This window comes from Egretta garzetta, unplaced genomic scaffold (genome assembly GCF_000687185.1).
Source record: "Egretta garzetta isolate BGI_Z169 unplaced genomic scaffold, ASM68718v1 scaffold118, whole genome shotgun sequence".
NCBI lineage: Eukaryota > Metazoa > Chordata > Aves > Pelecaniformes > Ardeidae > Egretta > Egretta garzetta.
Genome location: NW_009260484.1, coordinates 1,344,361 through 1,357,192, shown reverse-complemented (window position 1 = coordinate 1,357,192; position 12,832 = coordinate 1,344,361). Strand labels below are relative to the sequence as shown.

The window sequence follows — 12,832 nt, the reverse complement described above, 5'->3', positions numbered from 1 at the left end:
CAGCCCTGAGCAGGAGGAGTCCTCTGGCAGCAGAGCTGGGCAGGTGGGTAACCCAGCACCCCGGGGCCAGGGCCAGGAGTAACCGTGAGGAAGAGGTGCCAGTGGGTCCCTCCTGCCTCGCTGCACCAGCAGGCACTTATTAATATTAACAGCAATAACAGTAACAGTGCTAATTTTCTGCCCACCATTTGAGGAGCTCTCTGCTCACCCAGCCGGGCAATTGGGGTTGTCAGCCCTCGCTTGCGTGGAGCAACTGAGAGTTAACTTTTCAGGAAGTGCTCCTCTCCAGCAGGAGAGCTTGGCAGGAGACCTTGGCCAGCCTTGCGGTGGTGGCAGCCAAGAGGCTGCTCCGGGGAATGGTGCCAAATGTCCCTGCCAAAAGCCCGGCCTGGCCAGCTGGTGTCTGTGCTTGCCCACCCACCTGCCCAGGTAGCCATACCCTGAAAACAAATTAACTGGGTTTTTTTGAGTACAGAAACAAGGTTATCCTGCAGTGATCCTGGAGGCAGGGGAGTGTTGCTGTTATCCTAGCTGGCCATGCTTGCCATTTTCATAAAAATAAAAAAAAAAAAAAAAAAAAAGCATATTTTTATGGTCTTCAGCCATCTTGTGGCACTGTCATCTGCACTGCTGGTGGGATGCTGGCAGAGGAGGTGTGTATAGGGCTGACCATGCTTGCAGCTTGCTCCTTGGTCTGCACGTGCCATCTCTCACCACTAGATCCAGCTGGGGCCTGGGGGAAAGAGGCCGGCTTGTGTGTCGGGATACCTACACGGGCACACGCGCGCTGGAGCAAAGACACTTCTCGCGCTCCTCCGGGCGCATGGCCATGCATGAGGAGCCGGGGTGGTCAGGGGCTCTCCAGCAGCTTCCCAGCCAGTCTCAGTCTTGTGCCGTGGCAGGTGATGTGTGCTGGGGGATGAATCCTGCTCTGGATGCCACCCTTCCCAAAGGGGCAGAAGGAGTGAAGGGAGCAGGGAAGCAGACCCGAGTAGTGGCCTCACCCACGTCCAGCTGTGCTTTGCTTCTTATCAGCACTGCCTTGGGAAAGCAGCAATGAAGCAGAGACCCAGAGCAGGGGCCAGGGCAGTGGGGGCCATGGGATGCTCTTGCCGTGCATCCCAGTCCCTCACTGTGGCACCTGGCACCGGTACTTCTCAGGAAGCCCCCCCATGCCCAAGGAGGAATGTGGCCATCTTCCACCCTGGTGACGGGCTAGCAAGGGGCCTGGGCACAGGAGGAAGGGGCTCGCAGGAGGACTGGGCTATTTGCTCTTGGGAAGACATGGCATCCTGACCGGTGACAAAATGTGAGTGAGGAGACACTTGTCCCTAGAGCCTGGCAGGGCATGGGGCAGCACAGCAGTCCTGCTGCCCAGCTTCATTTCCCACCATGGGAGCACCGGGGATGCTTCTCTGCAGAGGGATGTCGTGTGGAGTTTCTTGGCAAGATGCATTTTCTTCCCCTTTTTCTGTGCAGTCCATGTGAAAAGCAGCAGACATGGAAGGTGGTGCTGTCTGGCATGCTGGGGGATAGCCTCGGGTTGAACCCCAAAACAAAGCCTTCTTCCCGCAACTGGCAGCCAGGAAGAGGGACAGCACCTGGGGCTTCTCTGGGAGCGACGTAGGGACCGCAAGCCAGCATGCAGCCCAACCCCAAAGCTCGCCCTCCCTCAGGGCCATGCTGTGTCAGAGCTGCTGACCCTTTTAGAAGCACCCTTTGAGAGGGTATTTGGTAGACGAGGCTGCAGGGGGGACGGTGCCTTGCCCTGTGGTGAGCAGGAGCCCTCCCTCGCTGCCGCTCCATCCCCTCGGCAGCGCAGCACCTGGGTAGTGCCGCAGCGAAGCTGTTACTGCACCTTTGAGTGTCCCTGTTCACATACGCTGGAGGAGAGGCCAAGTGAGAAAGGCAGCAGCTCGGTGAGGCTTAAGCACATACAAGTATCTTACTTGGCCTTCAGAAGTGCAACTACTAGCTCTGCAAGCACTTAAATCACAATTTGGCTGGAATTTAAATGTCAGAGCAAGCTGCAAAATCCCATCCTCACCACTCAGGCATTTGTAAGTGCCTACATCTCCTGTAAAGAAGCTGCACTTCTCCTGTCCCTTCACTGTGCCCAGAGCAATGGTCCAACTGGGCTGTGAGCTGTTGTATTGCTTTCAGAGAAGACACACATGTAATGAAGCTGTGAGTGCCTGAAGCACTGTCTCTCCAAGCCCTGGGGTGCTGAGGCATTTCAAGTAACTGTGGGCAGGCAGCCATGGCATGGCGCAGTGCAAGGAGCCTGTCACTGCCGCTAACGACGTGCTTGATAGAAAGTGTATGTGACACACCTGACATGCCAACAGGTGAGGGGAAGACTCACCTGAGACTCATGACATGCTTGATAGAAGAGGCAAGGACTTACACCCCAGCAAAACTGTTTGCAGACTGCATTTATTTGCTTTGATCTTTGACTTTGGTGCTTCCCTCCGTGCTACAGTAAATAAAACCTCTCAGGATTCAAGAGAATCATCGCTTGCAAGTACCACCTGCGTTCATAACGTATAGGCAAGCACCCCTGCCAGTGGGACTTGGTAATAAATATACTATCAAATCCCAAATCATCGTCTTCCTTTCCAACCGGGCAGAGACCCAGCCTCCAAGGAGGTGCTCTGGAGTCAGCCAGCCCCTGACGTTGAAAGCAAAACTGGATGCTTTTTATTTTGCAGTCTATTAATGCGCCCTCCGAGTTTCCACTGCAATGGAGCTGCTGCCGCCAGCGGGGGCTCAGGCAGGCTACCTTTGCTGATACACACAGAGGCACCAGCCACTCGCCCCAGCCTGACTTGTGGCTGGGGGGTCCTCACCTGAGACTCATGACATGCTTGATAGAAGAGGCAAGGACTTACACCCCAGCAAAACTGTTTGCAGACTGCATTTATTTGCTTTGATCTTTGACTTTGGTGCTTCCCTCCGTGCTACAGTAAATAAAACCTCTCAGGATTCAAGAGAATCATCGCTTGCAAGTACCACCTGCGTTCATAACGTATAGGCAAGCACACCTGCCAGTGGGACTTGGTAATAAATATACTATCAAATCCCAAATCATCGTCTTCCTTTCCAACCGGGCAGAGACCCAGCCTCCAAGGAGGTGCTCTGGAGTCAGCCAGCCCCTGACGTTGAAAGCAAAACTGGATGCTTTTTATTTTGCAGTCTATTAATGCGCCCTCCGAGTTTCCACTGCAATGGAGCTGCTGCCGCCAGCGGGGGCTCAGGCAGGCTACCTTTGCTGATACACACAGACCCCCCAGCCACTCGCCCCAGCCTGACTTGTGGCTGTGGTCTCCCCCCAGCTCCCCAGTGAAGGCTGGATGAGCCCCACACACCTCGGATGGGAGACAGCCATGCCTGGAGCAGCTGCTATGGGAAACACTGTGTATTCCAGCACAGGTGATGTTGAAGGGCTGGAGCTGTATCTTGCAGCTCTACAAAGAGCCATACCAAGTCAGAGCAATGGTGCGTCTGCCCCAGGAGCCTGGCATTAGCAGCTGCCTGTAGTGGACACCTAGAAAAATCTGCCTAAGCAGGAAAAGCCTATAATGATATTTCCTCATGAAACTTTCCAGCCTCCAGCAATTTGAGGCTCAAGGACTTTCTGAGATGGAAGCAATGTTCCTATCATTAATAGTCCTTGATGGTTTTTTTTCTTCCGTAAGTTTATCCTTGTAAACTTTTCACATCCACAGTGTGCAACAGTAAAGCTTTCTGTGGCCGAATTACATGTTGGGTGAAGACAAATCTCTTTTTGTTTGCTCTGCACCTACCCCATGCTAGTCCATTTGATGGTCTTGTGCCTCTGAAGCCACACTGAGCATCCAAATTTTTATTTGCCAAGCACCAGTACGCTGACATGAGAGAACTGCTGAGGGCTGCTGAGCTCCTTCAGTCCTACCTATCTGAAACAGCCCCACATTGCCCTAGAGCCATGCATCGGGATTTTTTCTCTCCTTGCCGTAAGAAGCAGCCTGCCCTGGACCGTAGGGCCCAGTTATGCCACTGCCAAGCTTTGCTTTAGAAATGGTGCCCCACAGCTGTGCACGGAGAGCTCTGATGCCGACAGGGCTGCAAGTCCAAGATGCCATATCTGAACCTCCCCAAATTTGCAGCATGCACACCCAGCCTTTCCAGCTCATACCAGGCTCTGCTCTGATCAGGTCATAACTCAGCATCTTTAGAACCTGCTGCCCCTCAGCTGAGCCATGCAAGGAGCTGAGCAGCTGGGGGAAACCCTGCCCCTCCAATAGCCTGCCGAAGCTGTGCTCATGCAGCATCTTGAACAGCAGTACAGCAATTTCTAGACCGAAGACCCTTCTTGCTGAGATGCTACTAGGAGCTTATTTTCCAGGCAGTGTCAGCTTCTGCTGATATGGCCTTTTTTCTACCCTTACATATGCCACCCTGCCATGCTACAGCAAGACGTTTGGAGACATTGATCTCCTCTTTGCAAAAATGGGGCATTTTTATGTTAGGGGAAATTGGAGGTGTTGCTGTCAGTGTGCAGGAGGGATCTTCCGGGTGATCGATTGTGGAAGCTTTGCAGCTTCCCTGGTGCCAGCCCCAGTTCAACCTGCCGCTGGTAAGGGAGTCCCCGCCACCGCAGCTTGCTCATCAGGCGTCAGCAGAGCTTGGCACAGGCTTTCCCCCTGCATCTGCACAGCAGCCCCAGCACGTCTGGTGATGAAAGGGAAAGGTGAGAGGAGGCAGCTGCAGCCTGTGGATGGGGCTTAAAACCCTGGTCTGGCCACAGGAGAGGGGACAGTTGGCTGGCACTGACCCAGCTATGGGTCAAAAAACCTCTCATTTATCCCAATCACCTGAGAAGCATCACCATGACTGCGCAGCCAAAGGGGCTGTGGTCTAAGCAGGGCATTCCTCTCACCACTGCAGAGCCAGGAAGCATGGAGCATGCAGAAAGTACTTTTCACCCCAGAATTACCACCTGGGGAGGCTCGAGGCATCTGGCAGGACAGTCCTGGAGAAGCCAAGGGTCTCTTGCTGACCCTGCTGAATCAGGGGCAGCCTGTCCCTTTCATTTGTGAAATGCTACCTTCATTTTGATGACACCCCTTTAGGCATTGCTGTGGGCCTGGCTGGCTGACTGAGCCCCCCTCTACTCTGAAATGGCACATCTGAACTGGAAAGTAGCTGCATGAGTTTTATTTCCCTGTTTATTTCAAACCCATTTTTCCTTCAAAATCTCCTCAGGACTCAGAGCCCTTCCTGCAAGCACTGGGGAATTATTACTTGTGTATTATTGTCATGCAGGGGCTGCAGGGACTAACCGATGGGGAGACTCATTGATGGAGATGAACCCCCCACTTCAGCTCAGTTGGGACACAGGACCCTGGGGTCCAGCCTGCTGCACACCACCCCAAGGCTGCTGCCCCTTCGCACCTCTGCCCGCAGCTTCTCTGCAGCCAGGGAAGCCACGAGGGGAGGCAGCGCTGGCTCCACGGGTCCCAGCCTGGGCTCGCTGCTTGTTTTCTGCATAAGGAGGGGAGCAGATGATGCAGAAGTACTGCGCTCTCGTTTAAAGCTGCTCTCCTCTTTTTCCATGTTGGGGGTTGTCCAGTAACATGCGCTTTCTTTCTTTGTCTCCAACCAGATTGTGGCTGCTATATTTGCTATTGCAGGGATAGTTATGATGACGTACGCCGATGGGTTTCACAGCCACTCCGTTATTGGGATAGCCCTGGTGGTGGGCTCTGCCTCAATGTCTGCTCTCTACAAGGTAAGCACACCTGGGTCTTCTCACCCAGAAAGATGCCAGTCACCCCACCCTCACTTTAAGTGCCTCTGTCTTACTTGCAAACCTTCATGCAGTTCAGTGCCACGTGCCCTTCTTTGAGGGGCTCTGCCGTAAACACATTGACTCCGCAAAACTGCTGTCAGGTCTTCACTTGGTTTGATGTCTGCCCTCACTTAGGATAAAAACTCCTATTTCCTGGGAGATGGGCACCTCCAGTGCCCACAGGAGGACTTACAGATGCCCTACCTTCTTGAAAAATGAGGCTGCTTTTCCATAGGTGCTGGATTTAATTACCCTGCAGAGATTTAGCTTCTTTTTTCAAGTCACTGTGCTACCTGCCCTTGCCAGTCCTCCTTCAGTGGCATACATAGCCTATGCTGGGCTGGAGATATTGCTTATCATGGAAACAGTCACGTGCTTGAAATCCAAAGCATGTGCCTATGAATCAAGGTCTCATCCTGACCAGCCGAGCATGCTGCACTATGTGTAAGATGACATGCAGCATTCTGTGCTGGGCACCATTTCACTTACCCGAGACACGTATGTGCATTTGCCTCTGTGCAGTTCATGGCACACAGAGCTGCAGTCCACAGAGAGGAATAAGCACTTGTAGGGTGCAGTTCACCCACCCTGGCTCGGATGTGGAGACTGGGATAAGGTGTAGACGTGTCTCCATCTGGTCTAATGAATTGCACCGTACCAGCCCTCCAACACAAATTGGCCAGGCAAGCCCTGCAGCCTTAGCACAAGCAATCCAGGGAGACTCGCCAAACTGAGAAGCATCTGTCTGTGTCCCTCAGCGCAGTGCTGCAATGCTTTCTGCTCACTTTTTCAGATTGGCCCATGTCTTACATAAGGGAGGTCATGAAGATTCATACAGCTTTTTCTTCTAAAAGAGCATTTTCTTGCATGACCAGAGGTGTGGCTTTCCAGACCCGAGGAAACACCACAGCTCTGGAGTCATCTGCAAGCAGGGAGGGCTATTCAAGGCTAGAGCCTAGCTCTGTCCCCCCTCCCATGGCACCTCTGTTCCCTGGGGGGGGCAGAGGGTCTCAGGGCTGCTCCACCAGAGCCCAGGCAAGGGGAGGTGATGGTGCCAGCACTGGCAGGTTGTGAGCCTGCAGCGTGCCCTGCGTGCGAGGACAGATGGAGCTGTGCAGCTTGTTCTGCAACAAATGCCACTCTGCCACCTCTGCTGCTGCCACTCTGCCCTTGCTTTCCACAGTCTGGCTGAGTTTCCAAGAGCCGTGCGTGCCGAAGGGGCAGGCAGACCCGCAGGCAGACAAGCTGTGCCACATGCAGCAGAGCCAGCTCCACCTGCCCTCCTCCCCCAGACACCAACGCTTCAGTCTGCCTGTGCTAACTGCAATGCCGTCCTCGGATGGCAAATGAGGAGAGGAGAGAGTGGCTTTGGGGATATTTTGCTCTGTTATGCAAAGTGGCAATGCAGCTGTGCTGGCTAGTGGTAGCTGGGAGTTGGTGGGAGCAGGCAGCAGCCCCCCAAGGACAGCAGCCGTGCGGACTTGCCTGCGGGATTCTGGTTAGGCAAAGGGAAGAGAACAACTGATGCTAGCAAGGGGGCCTGCCATCCCAGCACAAACCAGTTAAGTCAGAGTCTATTGGCTCTCCTGGTTTGCAGCCCGTGGCAGGGCGAAGTTGTACCTAGAGCCCACAGGATCCACTGGATCCTTTGCAGTTCTGTGGTGGAAAACTGATGCAGACCCAGCCCAGCCCAGTCGGGGGGAGGGGGGGGGGCCCAGATGGGCTGCTCACACCCCTCATTTCCTCTCTCATTATCCCTTCTCCCAAAGGGAGAACACACCAAAGCTTTTAGATCCCTCCTTGTGGTCTCACTAGTCGGACTGCAGCAGTGCTCGGGGCTGCAGGGCTGCTGCTGCGCTCTCTGCCTTCTGGGGTTGAGCCGGTCTGCAGGGCAGCAAGCTACTCCCTCCTTCAGACAAAATGGACATGCTATGCATTGGTATAAAACCTCATCGATCGCCCTAAAAAAATACACTGGAAGTGAGCGTCCAGCAGAGGAAAGGAGCTGCTGCTGTGTGCAGCTGCTGAAGTCAGCATCTACAAGAAGAGAACCTGTTTCTGGGGAACCTGGTTCTTCCTTCTGGGGAAGGATTTTTCTTTTTTTTTTTTTTTCCCCAATTATTTGGAATTTCCCCTCTTGCTGCTTCCTACTGACCAAATCTAACTTTTCAAACCCCACCAGGGAGGTGGGGAGGAAATTCCGGTCAGGAAATTCCAGTCAACAAATTCCAGTCAGGAATGTCAGAGGGAGCCTCAGCTCCCGGTTTCTCTAGGGCTGCATGGGGCCGTACTGGGCACGGCGCCCACGAGCCCATCACCCAGATGCCCTGCAGCCCGCCTGGGCCATGGCGCAGCCCAGCAGCCTTCCTCCATCCCATGTCTAGGAGGAGGAAGAAATTCACACCACAGGAAACAAACCCAAAACCATCCCAGGTAGACGGGCCAGCCAAAGCAAAGGGAATGGGGACAGGAGGGAACAGCCTCTGAGCCGCCCCCCCTCTCTGGGGGAGAGTGTCCTGGAACAGGGATGTCTCTCGCAGGGAGATGTCAATGCTTTGCTTCCTCTCCTCCCCTGCCCTGCCCCACCAACTCTTCTGGTTTTAATGTCAAATTTTCTTGAGGTTTTCCCGAAGGAAGCATGCAGAAAACAGACTGAAGGGCCTAAGCGAGGGCAAGCAACCTTCCCTTTTGGGAGGTGAGTGGCCAAAGGTGCTGAGTCCCCTTCCTGCATGGGCTCGTTTGGCAGCTGCCCCTGCCTGTGCTCCCAGGGGTTGCCAAGAGGGAGAAGCCTGGGGCACAGGAGCTGCTCTCCACCGCTTCACGAGCAGCCGCTGCCAGCGTCCCTCACAGCATAGGTGCTGACTGACACCGCTCAGCACCCAGCCCCTCAGCCCCATGCACTGGCTGGTGGGCCAGGATGCTGGGACCCTCAGGATCTGACTGACACCGCTCACCCCCCAGCCCCTCAGCCCCATGCACTGGCTGGTGGGCCAGGATGCTGGGACCCTCAGGATCCAGGACACCAGCCCTCCAGAGGAGCGGTGCGAGAGAGTTAAACCCATGTGTCTTCCTCTTGCAGGTTTTATTCAAACTTCTTTTGGGCAGTGCTAAATTTGGAGAAGCTGCCTTATTCCTGTCCGTGTTAGCTGTCTTCAACGTCCTCTTTGTTACCTGTATTCCTGTCATCCTTTATTTTACCAAAGTGGAGTACTGGAGCTCTTTTGACATCGTTCCTTGGGGAAACCTCTGCGGATTTTCCATTCTCTTATTGAGTGAGTATACGGGGGGGCTCTCACGCTGCTTGGGATAGAGGAGGGTGCCAGAAATCGGCCACTGGGGGAAGCTGTAGAATTCTGACATACTGGAGCTGTTTTCCCTTCTTCTCAACCTAATTATTAGCTTGAGAAATCATGCAGAGGGCCTGCTCCTAGGTGGCATTCTAGACCCCGCTCCTGCTGTTGTTACCAAGCCAAAATATTGTGGCTGTCATTAGAAGCTGCTGTGGGACTAAACTGTAAAGGTTGTCCCAACTCCTGCTCGTGAACTCTGCCTCACAGAGACAAGCAATGCTTGCCCAGGCTGTGACGGGGGGGCAGCCCTGGGCTACCCTGGGCTCATCAGCATCCCCCAAGCAAGCAGGTGAGGGCAGGCCAGTCAAGGCCAGCCTCTGGTGCCTCTGCTGACTTCAGTATTAGCTAATTGTTATTCCTAAAGAGCAGGAAACTTCCGAAAATATAGCGTTGCATAGCGCCGATGGGAATTTGGTAGGTGGCACTCCTCTCTTCTGCTGCCGCTGCTGTGCCACCAAGTGCATCTGGCTTGGGAGGGATGCCAAGTCTAAGCTGCAATGATTCATGGTCATCAGAAATGTGATGCTGTTCCTTGTTAAACAAGATGTGTTGACTGTGCTGCCCTAAACTGGATGACAGCATCACATCTAAAACGTTCCTTTCATTTCTACTGTAAATAGCCCTTCTCCATCCCTACCTTGAGTTCCAGCTCCTTTACCCTGCACAGTCACAGTGCTTGACTCCAGAAGCACATCCAGTTTACTTATCCATAAGCAGGTAGTGTGGAACTTGGCAAGCAATCGCCAGGGTGTGCAATGTGTAGGTACTACTAGAAGACAGTCAGAGCCCCAGCTGCTGACAAGTTCAGTATTGGCAAGGCTCTCCGGACTTCACTAAAGCTAATCACTGTAAAACAAGGGTGAATTTGATCCAAAGCAATTATTAATCTGTCATGAGACACTCCCATGAACGGTGGATGGTATTACAATGGAATGATATTATAATCATTCGGTTGTAATGATATTATAATGATATTATAATTTCATTACATGAAATTATATTTAGCAAGTTCCTGTCTGGAAGAGGGTTAGATTTACAGCATCTTCCACCTGCAGCTGGAGGCAGCTTTTCTACAAAAAAAGCATCCAGCCAGAAGCAACTGCCTGGCTGAAATCTCCCAGAGGAAAAGCGCTTAGTCCCTCAGCAGGGCAAAGTGGATTGGTATACAGAGTGGGAATCACTGCACATTGCCCTGAGAGACAGGGTGCACCCACCTGATCCTGCCACTGGACTTCCGTGGGATATGGAGATCCCCAGAAACAGCAATGTCTCAGGCAGATGGACGTGCAGCAGACAGACGTCTGTCCACAGTTATCTTCCAGGAATAACAACAGAAGTTAATATGTCTTCTATTTGAACAACATACAGCAAGAGCAATACAGCGTAAATGTTTCAAGTGGCATTCCTTCTGCCTAGTTTCACTGAAGTAAAAGGTGTTTTTCTTTTCTTCTTCAGCATTCAATATTCTACTAAATTTTGGGATTGCTATTACATACCCCACCTTGATTTCTCTTGGAATTGTACTGAGTGTCCCAGTGAATGCGGGTAAGAATTGCTGCCTTTTGCATCTTAATGAATACATTAAATCTGTGGCCTTTCAAATACACAACAGGAATAAAAGCAAAGAGCTTTATTAAAGATGTTTTGCATCTTCTCTCAAAGACTTACGGAGATGATACCCATTAAAAATGTATACTTAATGTGTTAAATATGTATTGTATAATATTACATGAATATTCATAATCTCTAGATTTGCTTTCTAAGTTACTGTCCGAAGAAGCCTGCATACTGAAAAACAAAGTAGGTTTGAAGTCACCCCTCTCTGGGCTGGGATGAAAACTCATGCATGAAGTAGAAATTAATTCTTAGCGATTTCTTCAAGGCAGGCTTAACACTAAACTGAAACAAATAAAATTGCTTGCATTTTAGAGCAAATATGTACTAGTAGTTCTGTTTGCCTTGGAAAACAACATTGCAGGTGTTTATCAAGAGCACTGCACAATTAAATTTCGGGCATGGCCTGGTACATTTCTTTGGCAGTTTTCTGAAATTTAGCGAAAGCCAAGAGACCACAGAGCCCGAGAGGGCTGGGCAGGGGAGTGCAGAGGCAACCCTGGCCCAAGCCAGAGCCACCTCCCCCAAACCAGGCTCCTAAAACCCAGCGTGCTGAACTGGTGCCGCGGTGCAGGCGGCAGCTCCCAGCTTTGTGCTGACCTCCCGCACACAGAGCCGGGCACTGCCAGCTGCCCAGTCAGATTTTCATACCGAGCGGTGTGATCCCCAGCAGAGCGTGCGCATGGCTCAGGGCGTGCAGGGTTTGTTACTCAGCGGGGCAGTCAGGCTGAGAAGAAAAATTTGCACGAAAGAGCTGCCGTGCCAGGGAAGGGACGCGCCCCTTTCTCTGCGTGCCCGGGCCTCAGCAGGAGGTCCTGTGCTGTCAGTGAGCACAGGACAGGTTGCTGCTGCAGACAAGCAGCACAGCTGCAGGCAACGTCCCCTTTTGCACCCTGAGACCACGGGCCAGCTCTGAAGGGGGCTGTACCCTGCTCTGTGCTAAACTAGCAGGAAGGGCAGTCTCCCTGCCACCGCCTCCTCCACAGTGATGTTCTCCTGCCCCAGCCAGCCTTCAGAGCCGGGGAGGCGAGCGGGAGGGAAGGGGATACTGCCCTAATGCTTTGTCCCATATAATAATACCCATTCAATGTCCCACACAGTTGTTGATCACTACACGAGTGAAATTGTCTTCAACAGTGTCCGAGTAATCGCCATCGTCATTATTGGCCTGGGCTTCCTCCTGTTGCTCTTGCCAGAGGAATGGGACGTCTGGGTAATAAAGCTCCTCACGCGTCTCAAGGTCCGGAAGAAGGAAGAAATCCCCGAAGGGAATGGAGACATTGCTTCAGGACTGCCAAACAAAAGCCGGAGAACTCGCCCCTCCATGTCATCCTTTGCTCATTAAATGCTCTTTTTACCAAAACTTTGTGGTTAACCTTATATATGATGATGCAAAGGTCTTTTCTTGGGAAGAAGCACACCTGTCCAACACGGTGTACATACCTGTACAGTTTTGATATGATCACCATCTAAGGCATTGAGTCTTGGCATGTCCAGTTTGCTTGTACTTTTTTCACATCAGACCTTTCACTTAAGTAGGACACCGAAAAAAAAAATGCAAACCAAGAACCTCTCTTCTCTTTTTAAATGAATGTAATATATAGTCAAAATATATTTGCATAGGTTATTTTAAAGAATGATTTTCATGAAAAGCAGGGCAGACATTTTGAACATTAGGTACGGAATGATGCATTGCACACTGTGATTTAAAAGAAACAAATGCTATGCTACATCACACGTTTATTTTTGACGAGAGCTGTACTCTGAAAGTTTTCAAGGAAACAAAAGGGAATCTTTTTGGGGATGGAAAGATGTGGGGTGGGGGGGAGAGTGGAAGGAAGGAGGTTTAGAAATCACTCTATGTAGATGAGCGCATGTTGCGCTGCAACCAGGAGAATACTCAAGCGCTAAAAATGCTTGCACTAAAGCACTAGAGAGAAAGCAGTTTAGAGCCCAAATCTCCTTATTCTGCACATGACTGTAGTCCACGTTTAAAATCATGCAAGAGAAATCCAGTGCCTTCTACAGAACTCTT

General features: G+C 51.9%; 1 protein-coding gene across 1 annotated transcript in view; it reads left to right on the top strand.

The window, feature by feature from the left end:
- The window catches only part of SLC35F3 (solute carrier family 35 member F3), a gene marked incomplete at its 5' end in the record, with an annotated part of 191,523 nt that extends 179,272 nt beyond the window's left edge, over positions 1 to 12,251 (top strand). Inside the window, 4 exons of the mRNA XM_009644136.2 lie at positions 5,648 to 5,773; positions 8,913 to 9,105; positions 10,639 to 10,728; positions 11,898 to 12,251. Coding sequence (XP_009642431.2) covers positions 5,648 to 5,773; positions 8,913 to 9,105; positions 10,639 to 10,728; positions 11,898 to 12,142 — 654 coding nt within the window. The remainder of the gene's footprint in view (positions 1 to 5,647; positions 5,774 to 8,912; positions 9,106 to 10,638; positions 10,729 to 11,897) is intronic.
- Between the last annotated feature and the right edge of the window lie 581 nt (positions 12,252 to 12,832).